Source organism: Phytophthora parasitica, assembly GCF_000247585.1.
Source record: "Phytophthora parasitica INRA-310 unplaced genomic scaffold supercont2.1, whole genome shotgun sequence".
NCBI classification, from domain to species: Eukaryota; Oomycota; class Peronosporomycetes; order Peronosporales; family Peronosporaceae; genus Phytophthora; species Phytophthora nicotianae.
This window is the reverse complement of record NW_008634126.1, coordinates 2,428,862-2,448,012: the sequence shown is the minus strand read 5'-3', so window position 1 is coordinate 2,448,012 and position 19,151 is coordinate 2,428,862. Positions and strand designations below refer to the sequence as shown.

General features: G+C 52.4%; 10 protein-coding genes across 11 annotated transcripts in view; 9 read left to right on the top strand and 1 right to left on the bottom strand.

Annotated features, from left to right (window-relative positions):
* The first annotated feature begins 531 nt into the window (after positions 1 to 531).
* Positions 532 to 2,299, top strand: PPTG_00633 (hypothetical protein). Its single transcript, XM_008892048.1, has 6 exons — positions 532 to 1,113; positions 1,170 to 1,288; positions 1,344 to 1,589; positions 1,661 to 1,816; positions 1,887 to 2,050; positions 2,124 to 2,299. Exons 1-6 carry the CDS (start codon positions 693 to 695, stop codon positions 2,167 to 2,169), a joined length of 1,152 nt encoding a protein of 383 aa, XP_008890296.1. The 5' UTR covers positions 532 to 692; the 3' UTR covers positions 2,170 to 2,299.
* Positions 2,300 to 3,940: 1,641 nt separating this feature from the next.
* PPTG_00632 lies at positions 3,941 to 6,392 on the top strand. Of its 2 annotated transcripts, XM_008892046.1 has the most exons (5): positions 3,941 to 4,525; positions 4,583 to 5,056; positions 5,128 to 5,292; positions 5,356 to 5,484; positions 5,561 to 6,392. In XM_008892046.1, the coding sequence occupies exons 1-5, from the start codon at positions 4,058 to 4,060 to the stop codon at positions 5,903 to 5,905; spliced, it is 1,581 nt and encodes a 526-aa protein (XP_008890294.1). In that variant the 5' UTR covers positions 3,941 to 4,057; the 3' UTR covers positions 5,906 to 6,392. The 2 variants fall into 2 exon arrangements, with proteins under 2 accessions (XP_008890294.1, XP_008890295.1); XM_008892047.1 differs by having other exon boundaries at positions 5,356 to 6,392.
* Positions 6,393 to 6,987: 595 nt separating this feature from the next.
* Positions 6,988 to 8,600, top strand: PPTG_00631 (hypothetical protein). The gene has a single exon (XM_008892045.1). The coding sequence runs from the start codon at positions 7,121 to 7,123 to the stop codon at positions 8,375 to 8,377; it is 1,257 nt and encodes a 418-aa protein (XP_008890293.1). The 5' UTR covers positions 6,988 to 7,120; the 3' UTR covers positions 8,378 to 8,600.
* Positions 8,601 to 8,764: 164 nt separating this feature from the next.
* PPTG_00630 (hypothetical protein) lies at positions 8,765 to 9,593 on the bottom strand. Its single transcript, XM_008892044.1, has 2 exons — positions 9,396 to 9,593; positions 8,765 to 9,243 (listed from the first exon to the last, which is right to left on the bottom strand). The coding sequence occupies exons 1-2, from the start codon at positions 9,488 to 9,490 to the stop codon at positions 8,976 to 8,978; spliced, it is 363 nt and encodes a 120-aa protein (XP_008890292.1). The 5' UTR covers positions 9,491 to 9,593; the 3' UTR covers positions 8,765 to 8,975.
* A 1,203-nt stretch (positions 9,594 to 10,796) lies between these two features.
* On the top strand, positions 10,797 to 11,624 carry PPTG_00629 (hypothetical protein; the record flags this gene model as incomplete). The annotated part of the gene is made up of 1 exon (XM_008892043.1): positions 10,797 to 11,624. The coding sequence occupies one exon, from the start codon at positions 10,797 to 10,799 to the stop codon at positions 11,622 to 11,624; it is 828 nt and encodes a 275-aa protein (XP_008890291.1).
* A 552-nt stretch (positions 11,625 to 12,176) lies between these two features.
* Positions 12,177 to 13,079, top strand: PPTG_00628 (hypothetical protein; the record flags this gene model as incomplete). Its single annotated transcript, XM_008892042.1, has 1 exon — positions 12,177 to 13,079. One exon carries the CDS (start codon positions 12,177 to 12,179, stop codon positions 13,077 to 13,079), a length of 903 nt encoding a protein of 300 aa, XP_008890290.1.
* A 477-nt stretch (positions 13,080 to 13,556) lies between these two features.
* PPTG_00627 (hypothetical protein) lies at positions 13,557 to 14,246 on the top strand. The gene has a single exon (XM_008892041.1). It carries the CDS (start codon positions 13,615 to 13,617, stop codon positions 14,158 to 14,160), a length of 546 nt encoding a protein of 181 aa, XP_008890289.1. The 5' UTR covers positions 13,557 to 13,614; the 3' UTR covers positions 14,161 to 14,246.
* A 245-nt stretch (positions 14,247 to 14,491) lies between these two features.
* Positions 14,492 to 15,285, top strand: PPTG_00626 (hypothetical protein). The gene has a single exon (XM_008892040.1). It carries the CDS (start codon positions 14,574 to 14,576, stop codon positions 15,171 to 15,173), a length of 600 nt encoding a protein of 199 aa, XP_008890288.1. The 5' UTR covers positions 14,492 to 14,573; the 3' UTR covers positions 15,174 to 15,285.
* A 367-nt stretch (positions 15,286 to 15,652) lies between these two features.
* On the top strand, positions 15,653 to 16,957 carry PPTG_00625 (hypothetical protein; the record flags this gene model as incomplete). The annotated part of the gene is made up of 1 exon (XM_008892039.1): positions 15,653 to 16,957. The coding sequence occupies one exon, from the start codon at positions 15,653 to 15,655 to the stop codon at positions 16,955 to 16,957; it is 1,305 nt and encodes a 434-aa protein (XP_008890287.1).
* Positions 16,958 to 17,374: 417 nt separating this feature from the next.
* PPTG_00624 (hypothetical protein) overlaps positions 17,375 to 19,151 on the top strand; it is a gene marked incomplete at both ends in the record, with an annotated part of 5,427 nt that continues 3,650 nt past the window's right edge. The window contains one exon of the mRNA XM_008892038.1: positions 17,375 to 19,143. Coding sequence (XP_008890286.1) covers positions 17,375 to 19,143 — 1,769 coding nt within the window. The remainder of the gene's footprint in view (positions 19,144 to 19,151) is intronic.

The window sequence follows — 19,151 nt, the reverse complement described above, 5'->3', positions numbered from 1 at the left end:
TAAACCATCTGTTACATCAGGGTATTAATTGGGGAAGGGTTTGACCTGGCTTTCTTGCTTTTTTTCGCCCCAAAAGCCACCGAACAGTGCAACATCACGGCATTTTAGAAACTACGTGGGGCGATGATGGAATGAAGCTTATCCAAACGGGAACAAGAATCAATAACTTTCCTGCGTCTCAACCCACGTGCGAGAAATTCCATCGTGGTTGGATTTGTACACGAATACACAATTGACAAAATCCTCTCCAGATTTGAGGCACTTCTTGAACATCGCCTCGAGTCTTTGTTGCGTGCGTTATCCCTGTAGACGCCGTCTGCCAGACGCACCTGGCAGCGCAGGTGCCTCCAGTATGTCCCAAGGGAAAGAAAGTATCAAATGACTATGGACAATATCGACGCGACATTGCAGCTCATAAGACCGAAAAGTACACAGAACATATCGAGCAAGCATGAAAATTGGAACCTCAATACATGTGCATGTATCCATAATAAAAAATAATACACCAACATTCACTTTCTGTGGGAAACTAAAACCCCGAACACATTCGCTGAAAAAAAAAAAAACGGTGTTCGCGCCGTTGGGCCCATTTTGCGTCCTATTTCCGGCCGTCTTTGCACAGCCATCACGTGAAACTCCAGTGCAACTTGAAGCAGTTGAAGTTGTCAAGGCTACTGCACCGGACTCTCGTCATGGGCAACATTTGCCACGCGGGCCAACCAGCTCTGGGTCCTGATGCCAAGTCCAAGACTAAATCTCGCGCACAGACTGGCAGCTCCAAGTCCCTGCCTACGTTTGGCAAGGACCCAACGCTCAAGCGGGAAGATTTTATCTTTTCCAACATCCAAACAGCATCGTTTCTGGCCAAACTCCCAGGCAGTATCAACGGCCAGCAGTTCCTCATCGAGGACTGCCACAACTGCGATATCTTCCTGCTGGATCACTGCACGTCCGTGCAGATCGACGCTTGTATCAACTGCCGCATCGTCGTGGGCCCCTGTGAGAGCAGCGTCTTCCTGCGCAACTGCAAACGCTGCACCGTCGTGTGCGCCGTGCAGCAGTTCCGCGCTCGTGACTGCGAGGACGTGTCCGTGTACCTCTACAGCGCTACCGGTGGGTAGCTACAATGGATCGGGAACTCTTAAAACCACTGACTTGTTCGTGTTTAGAGCCGATTATTGAGATGTCCAGTGGTCTGCGCTTCGCGTGCTTCCCACTCACCTATTTTTCTCTGCAACAACAGTTCCGTCAGGCCAAATTCTCACCTTGGAATAACAAATGGAGCGAGGTGGGTGGATCTGTCGTAGAAGTTGCGGTGGTGCTGACCTTGTCATATGTCGTAGCTTTTCGACTTCACTCCGGATCATGGCGGATGGAAGCCATTGCCGATGCGTCCCCACGAATCTCCACTGGCCGAGATGATGCAAGATAAGGAGAATAACGGAGCTCGATCTCTCTGGAAAATGCCATCGTGGACGGCGGAGGAGTTGGGGCTTTCGGTGGATCTACCGCAGCTAGTGGTACCGATTACCAACGGACTCTGTGCTAGGAAGGACGGCGAGCCAACATTGTTTGTGTGTTTTGCAGCGGTCAGTGGCGCTCTTGTTGTCTGTATAGGTCACGATTCGCGAGACTAAATACGCTGCTATTTGTTCTGCAGCCGAACGAAGCTCTCATGATGGATTTCGTGACAGCGATCGCAACAAAGAAGAACGGCGATAGTGATGACCCTACGCTGCTCATTCGTACCAGGCAAATGCAGCTTACTGGCGATCAGGCAGCAGCACTCTTCCCGGGGAACGCATCTTTGGCTGGGGTATGTAAGGCGCTTGAATTCCTTGGTCTTTCAACAGCTAATGTTACAAATCTGGTTTATATGCGAGCAGAAAGCAACTGAGGCAGCGAAAAGCACGGCCGGATCCGTGATGATGGAGTTCCAGGGGCCTCAGAGCTACCAACACGCCAACGATATTATGAAGGACGCTCGCTTCGCCTCGGAGGCTGCAGAAAGAAACAACATCTTCGTGTCCAACGATACAGCGACTGCATTGTAAGTTACTACCATTATCTGACAGACAACTGGTTTGATGTGCGCGTTATTAATGTATCTGGACTGCTACTAGACGACTGAGTGATCTCGTTTTCCAGCAATGGAAACCGGTCATCTGATTCAGGCGTTCTATCCCCGAGTTACTGTTTTACTATTACCGAGACATTTCATTTTTTGGATTATCGGTTTTTATGTTAGGAAGCTAACCAGGAACAATCCAAGCTTTCAGTATACATGTAAAACGTCAAACGCTATTACTTCTAGCAGGAGAGCGCATCAGCCTCCGTGTGTGTGAGGTACATTACAGTCGTGAACAGCCTTCGCTCACTACCTTGACGTACAGATTCACTGCGAATGCCACCGTGCGAGCGGATGAATGCTGGATACCTCCGACATTCAATGCAATTACTCCAAAATACCAATCTTTCGCAATACATACGCTCCAAGAAGAACAAGAGTTGTATGTAAAAAAAATAAATCAGACACTACGAAGTGGAGAATATGAAACAAAAAGAGAACGGAGTGCTTCCCGTAGAGCTGTTGTGGAGAATGGCCTGCGATCCCGACTCTCGCGCTTCGTTGCTAGCCACAAGCATTGGCACATTTGCCTCTCAGCACGGATTTTGGCATTGCATTCGGCTGTGCAATCATTTCCGCAGCTAAACAAGGAACGTAGTGTCTCGATCTGATGAAATCCGAGCTCGACAATTGAGTGCACCAACTACTGTTTCCTTATGCCGATCCCCTCAGTTTTTAAGGGAGATCGAGGAGAGCTGACACACCACCACTGTTCAATTTTCATTACGAATTGTTTTGTCGACCGAACAGTTCATAAGCGCTCCTGCTACAATTTCCTTTGTTAATCGACTCCATTCAATTAGGGACTTGGAACCACCTTTACGAGTGACTCCCCTTCAAGTGGATTATAGATCAACCATGATTCATAGTTCATCAGCACCCGCAAACGATAAACCAAGACGATATTTATTCTCGGTTTACCCAGTTCATCCGCTCGAATGCTGCATCGCGCTGTCAGATACTCACTTTGCTCAGTCCAATCCGTTCCCAATCCCGGTATCCCGTGGACATGAGCAAAGAGGATTCACTCCATTCGAACTTGAACGCAAACAAGATCGTGCTAAGATGCAATTCCATGTTTAATGAAGAATATATCGTGGCTACGTTATACACCATTAAATATACTGGATAAAGCCATCACCTGGATGGAATTAGTAATGTGGACTTGGTTTTGCTGGATAAGAGTATCACTGCGAACGTTATTCTTCACTAGAAATGTTTAAAAAGCAGCTCGTACCCGTGTTTAGCCCGAACCGGGTCCACTCGCTACTACGTGTAGTAGCTTGAGTACCCCATTGCGAACTTTGTGGTAAATCGGCCGCGAAACTTCACTGTTCCTTAGTCCCAGCCTGCATGAGCTCAGGCTGATAGAAATTACACCAGCGGTAGTATCTTTGGAGAGTAAAAGTTATCCATGCACCTAATGTGTATCGATTCAGTTTATCGGGCATAAGGTCGACGAGTCGGAGTGATGACACCTTTAAGAGATATCTCAACTGCGACCACTGCATTGGAGGCAAACGTCATGGGTCCACTCGCAACGTTAACTTTTGCTTACTCGATCGTTTCCTGTAGAGTGTCTTGATTCAGTATGCTTGAAGCGCAGACACCATCATGAGCACTATCAATAAAGGAGTCAAGATTTTACTGCACGTGCAGGTCACTTTTGTCTCCAGTCCATCCACGTATTAGCAGTGGCTGCTGTAGGAATTTTGAGGATCATTCGTCGTTGTTGTTGAAGTCTAATTACTTCATGTTTACTTCACAAAGCGGCTGGCATTTTTGTAGCACTTGGTTTCAAAATTCAAAACGCAAAAGTAATCTTTAAGTAACGACTACCCAAAAGGCCTTCCGCGCGCAAAGCCTGTTGTTTTGTATCGGGCTTTTCAGCTCCCCGAGTCCGTCGCCACATCCAGCAGGACCAGCCTCATGGAACGCACTCGGAGCAGCGGAGCCACCGACGCAGCGCGCAAGCGCAAGCGAGGAGCGCTACAGGACATCAGTAACAATGCCAAGAAGCTCTCGCAGTCTCGCTCGTCCTCTCGGCGCAGTTCGGGCGTTGTCAAAAAGGAGACGGGGGTGGGGAACGATGCGGCCAAACCCAAGGCACCGCGCGCCTCTGCGCGCCGCAAGACGACAGCAACGACCGTCAACTCAGCGCTCAAGAGCTCCATGGCGTCCACGGCCGCCAGTAAAGCCAAGAAGCGCGCACCCGCTGGCAAGAAGACGGAGACGACTCGCACCAAGAAGCGGAAGCTCGAGGGCGCCGAGAACCAGCCACTAGCTCCTCACCAGAAGATCCAGACAAGTATGTTGTCATTCCAGGCGCCTTCGAAGCCCAAGGAGAAACAGGAGAAAGGGGACGCAGACAAGGAGAACGCCGCCGTGAAGACAGAGGTAGGTTATTATTGAGGAAGGGGGAGGTTATACGGGTCTCTGATGGAGTGACTGTAGGTGGACAACCAGGTGGAGACTGTAGCAGTGAAACAAGAAGTGGTGGAGGAGACAGAGACAGCGGAAGCTGCTCAGGTGAAGAGCGAGGAGAGGAAAGAAGACACGCCAGAGGTTCCGGAACAGACTGAGAGGGAGGCTGCTGCACCAGCTGCTGCTGCACCGCGTGACGAGTATGCGCCTCGTCCGTACACGTTTACATTCGACCACAGGAACTCGTGTTTTGACGAAGAAACGTACGCTGCATCCGTGCGTGACATTGACGCACCGTCGACTACCACGAGCTCGCACCACGCGAAGCTGGTACGCGAGTTGGACACTTATTACAGGAAACATGAAGTCAAGTATCTGCCGGACGCAGACTACATCGGCACCGTGCAGCTGGATATTAACGAGAAGATGCGCACCATTCTGGTCGATTGGCTGGTCGAGGTCGGCGAGGAATACGAACTCGACTCACAGACCTTCCACAAAGCGGTGCGTTGTCTTTTATTTCACTTTAGAATCTGGTTGTGAGTTTCTGATGTTGTTTTGCATTTATTGTTCAGGTTAACCTGGTGGACCGCTGCCTTAAGAAAATCAAGATCAACCGCAAGCAGTTCCAGCTACTTGGCTGCGCATGCATGATGATTGCAGCCAAATTTGAGGAAGTATACGGCCCTAACGTTGAGGAGTTTGTTTACATTTCCGATCAGACGTACACTGCGGATGAGGTACGGAGCAGATTGTTTTCTTGTCCAAGTCACGTTGCTAATGACTTGTGATGAATCCTCCAGATGTTGAACATGGAAGTACAAGTTCTCAACGCGCTGCAGTACCGTGTCGCGTCGACTACGTGTTATGGATTCATGCATCGCTATATGAATGCAGGGTGTACGACAGACAAGCAACGTTCTCTGGTGTTGGTGAGTGCCCTGGTGGTCCTTGTAGGTGTTGCCAGCGTCTTCTTTTCTCTCTAACTTTTACGTTTGCTTTCTACAGTATCTTTGTGACTTCGCACTACTCTTTTACCACATGGTTCGGTTCAAACCGTCGATCCTGGTGGCCTCTGCTGTGTATCTTGCACGTTTGACGACTGGGGAAGCAGAACCTTGGACGCCTACTTTGCACCACGTGACCAAGTACAACCCATTAGATTTTCAGGACTGCGTCGAGGAGCTGCATCGTCTTCACGCGATTGAGTCCCAGGTGGTCAACACTCAGAGGGATAAAGCGAAGGCTGTGAGCGAGAAATACCTGGCTGACAAGTTCCACAAGGCCAGCACGATCCCTGCGTGCAGCAAGAACCAGTTATCGGACTCTTTCGACCAGTACTCGCCTGCTTAAAGAGACGTGGCTAGCTCCGCGAATTTTTCTTGTTCTCGAAACTGGTCGCTGGTTCCCACGGTAATTAAGCATCGACGGATCAGCGAAAATACGTTCAGGACCATCGTAGCACTACAAGAAGCAGGCATTCGTCGGTATTATTCCCATCATTATAGTCAGGTTTCGTTTTATTCGTCGCTCTGTGACTGAAGTTCCTACGTCATCAATTTCTCCGTACAAGTTGCGACTGAATCCTAATCCACTGACCTTTTTGCTTATAGCTTGCCCAAGTGAAGCTACAGCCACGCTAGACCACCCTGCGATCTCAATCCACTCTAGCTTGATAAGATCGGCCCGCAAACGGTGCGCTTTAATTTCGTTCGAGGTGTGGAACTTGGATAGCCTCGCCGCCCGATGAGCGACGAAGACAAACTTCAGTTCCGCTGTAATCTCTCGCTCACCGAAAGCTTGCTCCCTCTACGATCTACGCAATACACGTAGCAGCAACATCCACACAACCTTCAGGTCCTGCCTCCTGAGTTCTACCCTCGACGTTTTTACCTCAAGGAACAAGCTGTAGGTGAACGGTACATGAAAGATAGTCGCGTTGCCCATCGACCCTGCTGAAGACATATTGGCTTGCTATCGCCGACTCCAGCAACTCGCATTCCACTAGATCTTCGCTGAGGCAGCGCAGAGCAGTCGTCTGGGGCTCGAGCTAGTCGGCACTATCACCTGTCGATCCCCATCTCTTTCGGCAGCTCCTTGTTGTGACAACAGTGTTGCCGCCAGTGGTCAGAAATTCTGACTCAGACCACTGCGGCCTACGTCCGTCAAGTTGAGCAATGACCAATTTCCTGGAGGCTTGGGCTTCTAGAATGATGTAAAAGTCGTCATGTTCTCTCCGTACACAACCACCTGGCTGTATGTAAATCATCGGCGTATACATCGTTTCCCGGTCGGTCGTGCATGGTCGGTCGGGAATCGGGCCAGCGAACCTTCCAGAAGTCGATTTGACTGGGAATTTGTATGGATGTCCAAAAATTCCACGATCTTTCGCTTGCCCCGACTATTGGAGTGGTTTACACAACTCCCTTTTTCCTCCCCCTCTTCCTCAGCCAGCCAGTCTCAAACCCGCGCAGTCCACAGAGACTCGACCGGACCGGCAACAAGGGAAGAAGAAATCCCCCCAGCCTGATACATTAACACAGACACATATAGACTAAGACCTCCAGCATGTTCGGTGGCGGATTCGAGAGTTTCTTCGGTGGCGGCTTCGAGGGCGGCCCGGGCGGCCCGTCCAAGCCCGTGGACAACAACAAGTTCTACGAGGCCCTGGGCGTTTCCAAGACGGCCACGGCCGCTGAGATCAAGAAGGCTTACCGTAAACTGGCGCTTAAGAACCACCCGGACAAGGGCGGTGACCCGGAGCTTTTCAAGACCATTACTGTGGCCTACGAGGTGCTCAGTGACCCGGAGAAGCGCGAACTGTACGACCAGTACGGCGAGGAAGGTCTGCAGAACGGCGGCGGCGGTGCCGATGCCAGTGACCTGTTCAGTCAGTTCTTCCGTGGCCAGGGAGGCCGTCGACCGCGTGGCCCTCAGAAGGGCGAGGACCTGACGCATCCGCTCAAGGTGTCGCTGGAGGACCTGTACAACGGCAAGACCGTTAAGCTTGCCGTGAACCGCGACGTGTTGTGCAGCCGCTGCGAGGGCCGCGGTGGCGCTGAAGGAGCCGAGAAGACATGTGACACGTGCCAGGGCCGCGGTATGCGCGTGCAGCTACGCCACATTGCGCCCGGAATGGTGCAGCAGATGCAGAGTGTGTGTCCGGACTGCCGTGGCCAGGGCAAGAGCATCCGTGAGAGCGACCGTTGCAAGGCCTGCAAGGGCAAGAAGGTGACGAAGGAGCGGAAGGTGCTGGAAGTGCACATTGAGAAGGGTATGCGCAATGGCCAGCGCATTACGTTCTCGGGCGAGGCCGACCAGGCGCCTGGTACAGTGCCTGGTGACATTATCTTTGTGGTGCAGGAGAAGGAACACGGCACTTTCCAGCGGAAGGGCGGCAACCTCATCATGGAGAAGAATATTAGTCTGGTGGAGGCTCTTTGCGGCTTCGAGATGATCGTGGAGCACCTGGACGGCCGCCACCTACACATTAAGACGCGGCCTGGCGAGATCATCAAGCCGAACCAGTTCAAGTCGGTGCACGGCGAGGGAATGCCCACACACGGCAACCCGTTCGTCAAGGGCCAGCTCGTCATCCTGTTTAAGGTGCAGTTCCCGGAGAGCGGCAGTCTGTCGGAGAAGCAGCTCAGTATGCTCAAGAGCACGCTGCCGGCCCCCACGCCTGTGGTGCCTGTGAGTGACTCAGAGGAATGCTTCCTGTCGGAATTCGACGCCGAGGCTGCCAAGGCGGAACAGCAGCAGCGCGAGGCGTACGACTCGGACGAGGAGCGTGGCGGCCAGCGCGTGCAGTGCCAGCAGCAGTAGGTTTCTCTCTGCCAGCTGGAGAGAAGGTTAGACTCGGCAAAGGACGAGAGCGCTGTGGGCGGGGTGGATGTCTGTATCCATTTTAGCAATCGATCGGTGCTTTCGGTAGCGAACCATACGTTAAGAAGAAAAGAGAGAAAAATGCAAAAACACTTTAGGTCTTTGCTGTTGGCAGCGTAGGCGTGATAAACAAATGATTGTTTTGCGATTGTCGAAGTGTCAATTGGCTCCTTTCGATAGATAACACAATGACAAGTTGGTGACAACATGTCCGTTTGGACCAACGTCCAAGTGAAAACTGAATTTGCAACTTCAGCAATTTCATCAACTTCATCACTTGAAACCATCAACACGACACACAAAGCAACACTAGAACAGCAACTGAAAATGGGAAACCGCAAATGGGAACGTCTTGTATGGATTCTTAATGGAAAGAACTCAACACGAGTCGCTTCCACTCCCCGGAAAGGAAGGAAGTTCACGCTAGACTTTTGCCTCTACATCTCCTCCACCTCGTGGCCTCTTAGAGCACCACTCAGCAGAACGAGACTAGAGAACACGCCTGGGAAACGCGTAAGAGGCTTCGCAATCCAGTAGCTTACTCGTCGACGGTGTCGTTCTGGAGGCCCTTGAAGCTGGCCACCTGCACGTGCTGCACGAGCGTGTAGAGCTTCTCCTTGGCGTCCTCGTCGTCGTTACGCTTGCGCGACAGACGCACACGCACGCGGTAGGGCACGTTGCGCACACCCTTGGACCAGATGAACTTGTTGAGCTTGGAGTCGATGCGCACGTCCTGGGTCTTCATGGTCACCTGAGCGAACTTCTTGATGGCACGCACGGCACGGGCGGCTTTCTTCTTAAACACGCTGTTGGGTCACAAGAGGAACCGCATGATAAACAATAGCAGAGCAGAGAAAAAAGTCAAGGAAGTCTCCAAGGTGGGAGCTACGGCGAACCGAGTGCGGAAATATGCAGATAACGTGCAAAATATGCAAATAATGGGGTTGAAAAAGGATACCATCCGTGAAGACGCTTGTGCAGGTTGATGGTGTAGTCGCGGGCGACCACGTCCGGCGAGCGCTTGGTGTTGCGAGTCTTGGTTTCCTTGACCATGGTGAGTGTTCCTGGTGAGCTAGCTTTTCCCGAATGTTTTGGACGGGCCCAGTGGCGGCAATAGGGAGCCAAGCCCAGCCAGTCGATTCGGCCGAATACTGGGGTATAAACCGGTATACTTTCATTCGAAAGTATGCATTATCGTAGAGCTCTTGATCTACGATAATGCATACCTTTCAATTCTAGTTTAATCGGTTGATACCGGTAATCTCAAATTGCAGTTGGAAGGCATTCAGCCTGAAAAATCCCATCAAAAAAATACTTTTTGGTCATAGTCCAAAATACAACTTACGACCAATAAAAATTCTGTCAATTCACCCAAACTTGAAGGGGTACACTGTTCTTTTCAAAAGCTCACATTTTGGTGTGGGTTTTTTTTTTGGAAGGATGTTCGGTTGGGACATTTGGTGGAAAATCCCCAATTGGCAACTTTAGCCGCAACTTTTTATGCTGATTGATGGAAAGTAAAATACAAACTGGAGTGGCTCAAAACTGCCAGCTTCGAATGATTCACAACACTTGCAACCAAGACGCTCGCACAGAAAGATGTGTAGCCATCTCAGGATAAGATGCGCTGTAGCCATTTCAGTTCTTGAAACTTGAAGTGAAAAAAATGAAGTCTGATAAATGCCGTTGCTGATCATCGCTGCAGGCATCTTTTGCGCTTGCAAAGCCACCGCCATAATGCACTGGTTGCAGATGAAAGGCCGAGAATCACCGGCGGACCAAGCACCGATATGGCAAAACCGCCAGCGGCGAGCTCACATCGATACCACAAGAATCTCTGCACAAAGAGACTGGTCAGCAAACCATTTTCTGTTTCGTGAGGAGCACGGCAGCTCCTCCCCCTGCCTTTTTCACGAGAGAACGATACTCAACGCCCTATGCAATGGCACCGAACGCATGAAAAATTGTCGACATGAAAGCCCCGCTCGTTACAGCAAACCAGATAGCGTGCCTGGAGCGGCGTAACCTGCAACGACTACGTACAGGCCGAAAGTGAAGGTTCTAAGCCGCCCACGCTAAGCATCAAGCGAAGACATTAGGCTGTTGGTTTCTTCGTGTCTCATTGAAACGCTTTGTGAAGGAAGAGCGCCGCTTAGCGATCCAATAGCGATTCACTTGAGCTTCACGGCGAAGCAGAAACGGCCGAGAGCGTTACGCCCGATCCTGTTAGCGGGGCTGCACGCAATCTGCACCTTCGTAGCGTGCGCCTCGGATGGTATGGAAGCGTGAAGTCCATTCCGGAATTTCCTCGGTCCGCCCGAAGTCCATCAACTAGCAACTACCCCACCTCCCAAGAATCATGGGCTGCAACCAATCTAAGGTGAATAACGTCGTTGTCGAGCCGATCACCGCACCCCCGTCCGAGTGCGGCAAGGCCTCGATGGATCTCGGCTTCACCGAGATCATTATCGATGACCATGAAGAGACGAGTAGCAGCATCCCTCCCGCGCCTGTCAAGGAGGAGGTCGAAGAAGAGGAGCAACATGTCGCTCCCGTTGAAGAAGAACCGACCGGGCAGCCGCCCGTCGATGTTGAAGAGCCTGCCGCGGTGCAAGAGTCCGACATGGTACAAGAGCCCGTCGCGGTTGCACAGGCCGTCACGGTTGATGAGCCCGTCGCGGCTGAACAGGCCGTCACGGTTGAACCGCCCGCTGTCGCCGAAGCAGAAGTAGTTGAAGAACCGTCCGTCGATACGAAAGAAGACCCGGTAGATCCCGAGGTAGAGTCCGAGGACACCGTCGAGGTGCAGGTGGAGAAGTCCGCTACCTCGGTCGTGGAGAAGTCGGCTGTGACGAGCGTGAATGCCCCCGTCTGGACGTTTACTGCCGACAAAGTCTCATTCACCATCGGCGTGGCCTTCTTCAACATCGCCGGCTCCAACACGGAGGGCGACGAGGTGTATCTGACCAAGCGATACTCCGACTTCAAGCTGCTGCACACCGAGATGGCCAAGCTCATGACCAGAGAGGAATTGCCCCGTATGCCCGGCACTTCGTTCTTACAAGGTCGCAACGATAAGGCGCTATTGCAGGAACGCGAGACGGTCTTCGTTGAGATGCTCAACGCCATCGCAAAGCATCCTGAGGCCTCACAATCCGCTCCGTTCGCTGCGTTCCTGGGGGCGTAGAGCTGCACCGGGAGCATACCTGCCATCGGTAGTCTAGGTATTTAAACTGAGAGCGAGCAACAGTAGTCGACAGAACCCGCAACAGTTCGCAACGGAGCGACGCCTATAGATATGAACCATTAGTCTGTACAAACATGTAACCATTCAACCATGACCCTGCATCATCCGGTTGAGCGTCTTCAAGCCGTGGCACGGGTGCGACTATCACGAGAAACGCTAAACAACACGAATTATTGGAGCTGTTCCAGCGGCACTGCCTCGTTGCCGGCGGATTGTCTCCAGCGGTGAGTAACGTGCTGATACGTGCACATTTGCTCCGACATTCTCCGCGTGGAGACTGGGATAAGGATCGGGCCAGGCAGATGGCTTCGAGATACGCGGTGCTTCCTCTACGTCTCCTTTAGTCTCTGCCGTTTGGGGCACAGGACAGGCGCCGACTTGTTGGCAATCGTCGGGAGAGGCCTTTCGTCCATTGGAGCTCATTCCCGATTTCTCTCGGTCCTACTCATCTCTAAGAGTCCTTCCTTCCTTCCTTCTCCTTTCCAATTCAGTATGGGCTGCAGTCAATCCAAGGCGTCGACCGACCAGGTCGTGGAGCGTGTGTCGATAGACAGTCCGGCGGCCGAAGCTCCGATCCCTGAAAGCATCAAGACTAGTGAACCCGAGCCGGTTGTCGAGGCCCCGCCCGCTTCAGCGGATGAGTTGCCGCCTGCCCCCGCTTCGGTTCCAGTTGAAGAGGCCCCAAAGACGGCCGAACCTGAAGAACCTGCAGTTGAAGAAGCCCCCAAGACCGAGGAGGTGGAGGCGCCTGCTACACCAATTGAAGAGCCAGCAGAGGAAGTTGCTGCTCCAGTTGAAGAAGCCCCAGTCGAGGAGGCCCCAAAGACGGAAGAGAAGGTCACCGAAGCCGAACCGGAGGAAGTCCCGGTCGAGGCTGAACCTGAAGCACCCAAGTCGGAGCCTGTCGTTGAAGTAGAAGTTCCCACGGTTGAGCCTGCCGTCGAGACACCAATGGAAGAGGGAGCTCCAGTTGAAGAGGAGACGCCCGCTGAAGCGCCTAAGTCCGAGGTGATTGCTGCCCCTGTTAGTGAGGTGAAGTCTGGTACTGAAGCCACACTGACCTTCAAGGCCGAGGACGTGACGTTCAACGACAAGGGTGTCGCCTACTACAACTTCGACGGTTCGGACTCCAGCAATCCGGCCAACGACGTGCACGTGTCCAAGCGATACTCAGAGTTCAAGGCTCTGCACGCGCAGCTCACGCAGCAGTTGGCGGATAACCAGGATGAGAAGACGTCGGACCTTCCGGCGCTGCCCAAGGCCTCGCTACTTCAGGGTCGCAAGAACAAGAAGATGCTGGAGGACCGCAAGACACAATTCACCGCTTTGCTCAACTCTATTGCCGCACACCCCGTTGCATCTCAGAGCGACGTATTCAAGAACTTTTTGGCGTAGACGTAGATCTTCAAGACTAGGAAAGCCATACCTTTTTTCTGCGCTATGTAAATGTATTCCTTTCAACCCGGAGGCTTCAGACGCTCTGGTCTTATCGCTCATTCAATGGAAGGAGTCAATGGAAGTACCGACGCTGTGGTGTTGCTACGTCGTGCTCTTGTGTATATCGCCCGGCTCGTTCGTTCAGATGGTTTTTGCGGTGCTGGCCATCAGCGCTCATCAGCCTACACCTTTTCAACGTTAGTAAGACCACGTGGCGGTGTCTTGCTTTAAACCATGTAGTCTTTGAGTTGCGTCCGTGAGAAATACAAGTCAACTGGTGGCAGTTCAGACAGCCGACACGCCCTACATGCTGCTCGCCACCATGTGTAGGTGGCACACGCTGAGAAAATGGTGAGTGCTCTGTGTCTGAACCAGACGGCGATCTCGAGAGAAGTGTCACGAACACCAGGGACAGCAGCACTCATTCTCCATTTCCCACGGTTTAACACAAGCTCCTCGCGTCCGTATACCTCACGTTTCACCCTTCAAAACCATGGGGTGCTCTCAATCCAAGACGAACGAGCAGGAGGTGATCGATCCTAACATCTCTCAGGCCGAGGAGAACGTCCCGTTCGATAAAGCTGCACCGGTTGAAGTGGTTGAGACGGAGCCCACTTCGATCAAGGAAGCGTCGACCGTGGAGGTGAAGAATCCTGACTTCGCCACTCGATTCGTACCGGGTGAGGTCAGTATCAACGAGTACGGCGTGGCCTTCTACAACTTCGACGGCTCCAACCCCGCAGATCCCAGTCAGGAGATTCACTTGTGCAAACGTTACTCGGAGTTCAAGGACATGCACGAGGAGATCTCCAAGCTCATGGCCAGCGAGAAGAACGTGAAACCCGAGGACCAGGACAAGTTCCAGACGTACCCGGCACTTCCGTCCATGCCCCGGGCTAATGTTGTTACCTATCTGCTCGGACGTGGCAATCAGAAGGTGGTGAATGAACGTGAAGCGCAGTTCGTCAAGATCCTGAACGCAATTGCAGCTCACCCGATTGCCTTCCAGAGCAAAACTTTCACAGAATTCATGGCGTAGATAGATAGAGATCTCATGCCCTGGACGGTTCTCGTCAATAAATAAATGAAAAACTTGTAGTTTCCTTTACCGTTACTGATGCGCATCAAAGTTCATCTGGCTTATCTGATGTTTGAGCTGAGATTCAGAGCATGGAAGTTCGTAGTTCGAACAAGTGCTAAAAATTGAGACCGAAGTGTTTGGTCTCATTTTCGGTAGCCGTCTGGTGCTATGTGGATTCATAGCCCCTGCCCGCAGGATCACCATTACGAAAGGGAGAGATGTTCAGATACCGGGTTGCAAGTATACTCTGCCACTTGGCGGTGATGAAAAGTGTCACGGTGCCAGATATCGTCTCGGTGGCCCCATTGCCAATCTTCCGCCAAGCTTGACACCGAGACGCCAAGCCTCTCCGAGATCCATCTTCTATAACCATGGGCTGCTCCTATTCCACGCCGAATGACCAAATGCAGACGTTTAATAGGCCCGAGTTCTCCATCGAGCTGTCGATTGCCAAGCGGCCAGGAGGACCGGACGTTGGCCCCATTCACGCCAACGACCGGAGTAGCGATGGATCGACGCCCAGTGAATTGGAGCTAGAAGAGGAGACAGCCCCGAAAGCAGTAATAAAGACGAAGAAGCTACCAGTTGGCGTGATCATCTTCTACGTTGTCAAGGTCGTCGCCAACGAGGACGGTGTCATGTTCTACCACTTCTGTGGCACAAGCGCAAAGGAACCGACCAAACGGGTTCTCCTCGCCAAGTGCTATTCTGATTTTAAGTCGCTGCACGCAGAGATGGCGGAGCTGATGGCGAGCGAGAGGAATGTACCAGCAGCACAGCAACACTTGTTCGAGACGCACCCGGCACTGCCGGAGATGCCCAAGTCGAACGCCTGGACATATTTTCGTGGCCGCTACAATGAGACGGTGCTGGAAGAGCGTGAGGACCAGTTTACCAGAATCCTGAACGCCATTTCGAGGCACCCCGTGGCGTACAAAAGCAAACCCTTTACGAGGTTCTTACTGGCTTAGATTAATAGTAGTTTGTACACTTTGCAGCCGTGTGTCAACAAAATATGAAAAGACAAATGAAAAACTTGACAAGCGGTGTGCTTCAAGTGATTGTTGAAGCCACATACAGGCATAAACAGTTTAGCACCATTTCTGTATCCATGCGACAATCGGTGAGTCAACAGCGAGTTCTCGTCAACTGAAAGTGCTCTTCAACTGCTTTGGCAGAGAACATGGCTACATATCCAGACACGGTATGGAGATACTACCCACGCTGGAGACTTACCCGTGTCGTCTCCTGCTGTCCAGGAAGAAAACATATTCTCTTTTGCTGTGTTAGTGTCTCATAACTGCGCTGGCTGTTGCTGTCGAGCGCCTGTCCGAACGCCACAGTCTCGCAGTGTACGAACGTCTCCTCCGCCTGTCCATCTCGACCCTGACCGTCATTCTAGCACATAGCTGCCCTTGGAAGTCTCGTATTGCAGCTCTTCTTCTTAACTATGGGATGCAAACACTCCAAGGACGCAGCGCTCGTGCATCGCGCCAGTAGCGTCGCAGTCCCTCTTCGACCCACCACACCGTCATTCCACGCACAGGAGTCAAAGTTCTGGTTGTCCACCAGCGGGTCCCAAGCCAACGAGTTCCGCGAGGAATTACCGTCCTTTGTGATCTCAGACAGTGTCGACTTGGTCGGCAGCTCGGATGGCGAGCCAGTGCACGGCATGGTCAGCGCCTTCACCTTCTCCTTCATTCACACGTCTGAAGTTGGTAGCAATTCCAGTCTCAGTCTTAGCAGCTCTTCGGTGTCGGAAGAGCAGACGTCGCCCGGTCCACCCGAGTCGCTGACGTTCGCAATGACCGGCGACCCGATCGAACTCCAACCGATTCCAGAGGAACATTCAGGACCGAGAGACGCCGTCGAAGCGTCCACCAGCACCACAGCGGAACCAGCACACGACGTTACGCCAAGCGAGAGCGGCGTCACGGAACCCGAAGGTGAATCGTCACCGCCTGCAGCACCAACGCAGGTTGACGAGAGCAGCGTGGTGAGTATGTCGGCGGTGACTGAATCGAGTGAGCTGCTGGTGAACGAGTTGGTCGCGTCCGGCCGCAGTGAAGACAGCAGCAACAATACAGGAGACACAAGACGCACGTCGGAGTTGAGTGAAGGTGGAGAGTACATGGTCACGGAGACGGGGGCTGTTGTCCGTCAACAGGTTACAGATACCTCAATCCACGACTCTATTGAGCGTGAATCAATCCAAGAAGTCGCTGCGGCGATTGTACAGGAGATTGTAGACGACGCTGTGTCGGGCGTGACGGACAGCGAACAGCAGCCACGAGATCGTGGAGCGCTCGTTGCACGCAGCAGCTTGCAGGTCGAACCATCGAGCACAGGCATCTTCTACCTCAGCGTGAAGACGCAGCCATCGGACAACGCCCTGATACCCACCGCAATACCCCCGATCTACGCCGTTGTGGGTACGTCCACCGACCAGGGCGTGGTGCTGTACCACGTGCAGCTTAAGGACGAGGTCACAGACAGCGCAAAGTGGCCAGCACCAATACGTCGCCGCTACTCTCGATTCAGTGAGATGTACGCTAAGTTGAAGGAGTCCAAGCTGCCGGCTGCTGACAAACTACCACGACTGTCTCGAGCCGGCGTGGTGCACTTTGTGCGCGGTCGACAGAGCAAGAAGACCATCGAGGAGCGTCAGAAACAGTTCACTAACGTGCTGCGCTACATCGCCGAGCACCGAGAACTGCACGACAGCGCTGTGTTCCAGAGTTTCATAGCCCAGTGAGTCCTCACTGCTGCATTCTTTTCGCCCACAAGCCAGAGTCACAGCACGATGTGCTGTATCTATCGTCACTTCCATGAAGTTAAGACACCCCGTTAGTTTTCAGTAGCGAAGGCATCTTTGGCCCTACTGCAGCAACGCAATGCAGTTGTATGAACACGATGAACCGACCGCCACTTTTAATGTGAAAACTAGTGACTCGTACGCTGTTGATACTCTCAAAAGCTGCTTGGAGATCCATGCTCACAATTGGGCTTCCTGTTCGACGAGCCCTAACGTACTCCAGCTGGTGCGTGCAATATGCCCCTATGCGTGTAGCACGGCAGAGATCTCATTGACCCGATGGCTGAGAGGCTAGAGAGCGAGTCAAACAGAACACAATTGACAGACAGCTTAGTTTGGCAACTCACGGTGGCTACAATGATCATCGAGGAGGTTCCTGCTACGTCGTTGAGAGACAAGAACGAAATGAGCGGAAGATCCGAGGAAGATGCACGCACGGAGTCGTCAGAAGGCAGCAACTCGCAGTTGCAGTGGCCAACTGACGCTGCAGAGTCCGAGGATGAATTCGTTGATGCGATGGAACCCCCATCGTCGACTTCAGGGGTGCTATTGACATTTGAAGGTGCTGCTCCGCCTTTGTCGGGTGTGTATGAAGACGCAGTGGAGGCTACGGATGAACAAATATTGGCAGCGTTAACGAGATCGGAAGGTTTTAAAAGAATGCAATCAACGATTCAAGAAGATGAAGCGGAGAATCTGAAAGAAGATGTCGATGCATTGGATGCCAAGATCGATGGTGATGTTATTGCGGTCGTGGAGAGGATCGTAGCAGTGATCGAAGAAGCCGCAGAGTTTTATCCTGAAGACAGTGTATCACCTGAAGAAGAGGAGTCGGGCGCTCAAGACAAGAATCCAACCGAGGTTCTGGACGAAGCTGTTGCTCAAGACGATATTGTCACAATTGATTCGAACTCAACCGAGTCAGCCGACGGCGCAGTCGTTTATGTTGCTGCGGTTGAAGAATGTGAGGGAGCCGCAACTGAAGAAAAAGCTGACAAGGAAGAGATCGAGCAGGTCGTGGACGTTACTGTGGCAACTGCAGATATCCCGGCAGAGGTGAACACCGACGTGCCCGAAGAAACAGTCGCAGGTGATCCAGAAAGCTCTGTTGGAGAAGTTACGACTCAAGAGATTGATGAAGCTGAAGCGCAGAAGACCACCGAGACCGACGGTAAAGCCACTGAAGCCTTGGCATCTATTGCAAGCGAAGAATCACAACAGGAGGCTGACGTTGATGAATCAGAAAGCGACGTGGTGGAGACCAGCAATGGACACGGGACGTCGGATGAGAGTGCAGACACGACACCAGAACCAATGGAGGAAACCGAAATTGAGACGCCTAGACAACTCGAAGTTGAATTTCTTAAAGAGACCACGGCTGAACAAGAGGCTGCACCTGCAGTTGACGATGAACCGGAGGCAGCCGAGGAAGCGACGTTAAACGAGGCCGACGATGATGGCACGAAAGAATCCGGTGCGGAAGAGCTTATCGAAACAGAGACCATAACGGGGAGTGAACAACCCTGTGCAGCCGCTGTGGACCACGACAAGATTGTGGCAGAGATATGTGACGAAGCTTTTTCAGCGAAGCAAGAAGAAGCTGCCCAACCGTCAGAGAATGCCAGCCAAGACGTTGTTGAACAAGAAACGATGGCCATCGAAGAGGTTGTCGCCCAGGTTGCAGATGAACTAATCGAAGCCGTTCAATTGGAAAACCAAACTCTTGACAAGAAGGCTAAAGCAGAAACACTGGAGACGGATGCCCCTGACAAGGATTCCGTGGACGAGCACCTTGGAACTGCTGGCAATACCAACGCAGTCGTAGTCGAGACCGGCGATGTAGCTCCTGCGGCTACCGCCGCGCCCACTTCCACTGCCAAGGGGGTATGCAACGATGACAATGACCACGTTGTGGTGAATCTTTTGCCGACGTTTGGGCCGTCGTCTGGGATGACAACCACGACTACGATCGAGCCGTTCGTGCTCAGTTCAGCGAGCAACGAGATGATCGAGGCGCATTTCCCCCCGCAGCGATGGACGTACGAGGTGTATGGTTTCTCGATCAAGGACCGCGTCGTGTACTACCATATCCACAGGAAGAGCATGGAAGTTCGTAGTTCGAACAAGTGCTAAA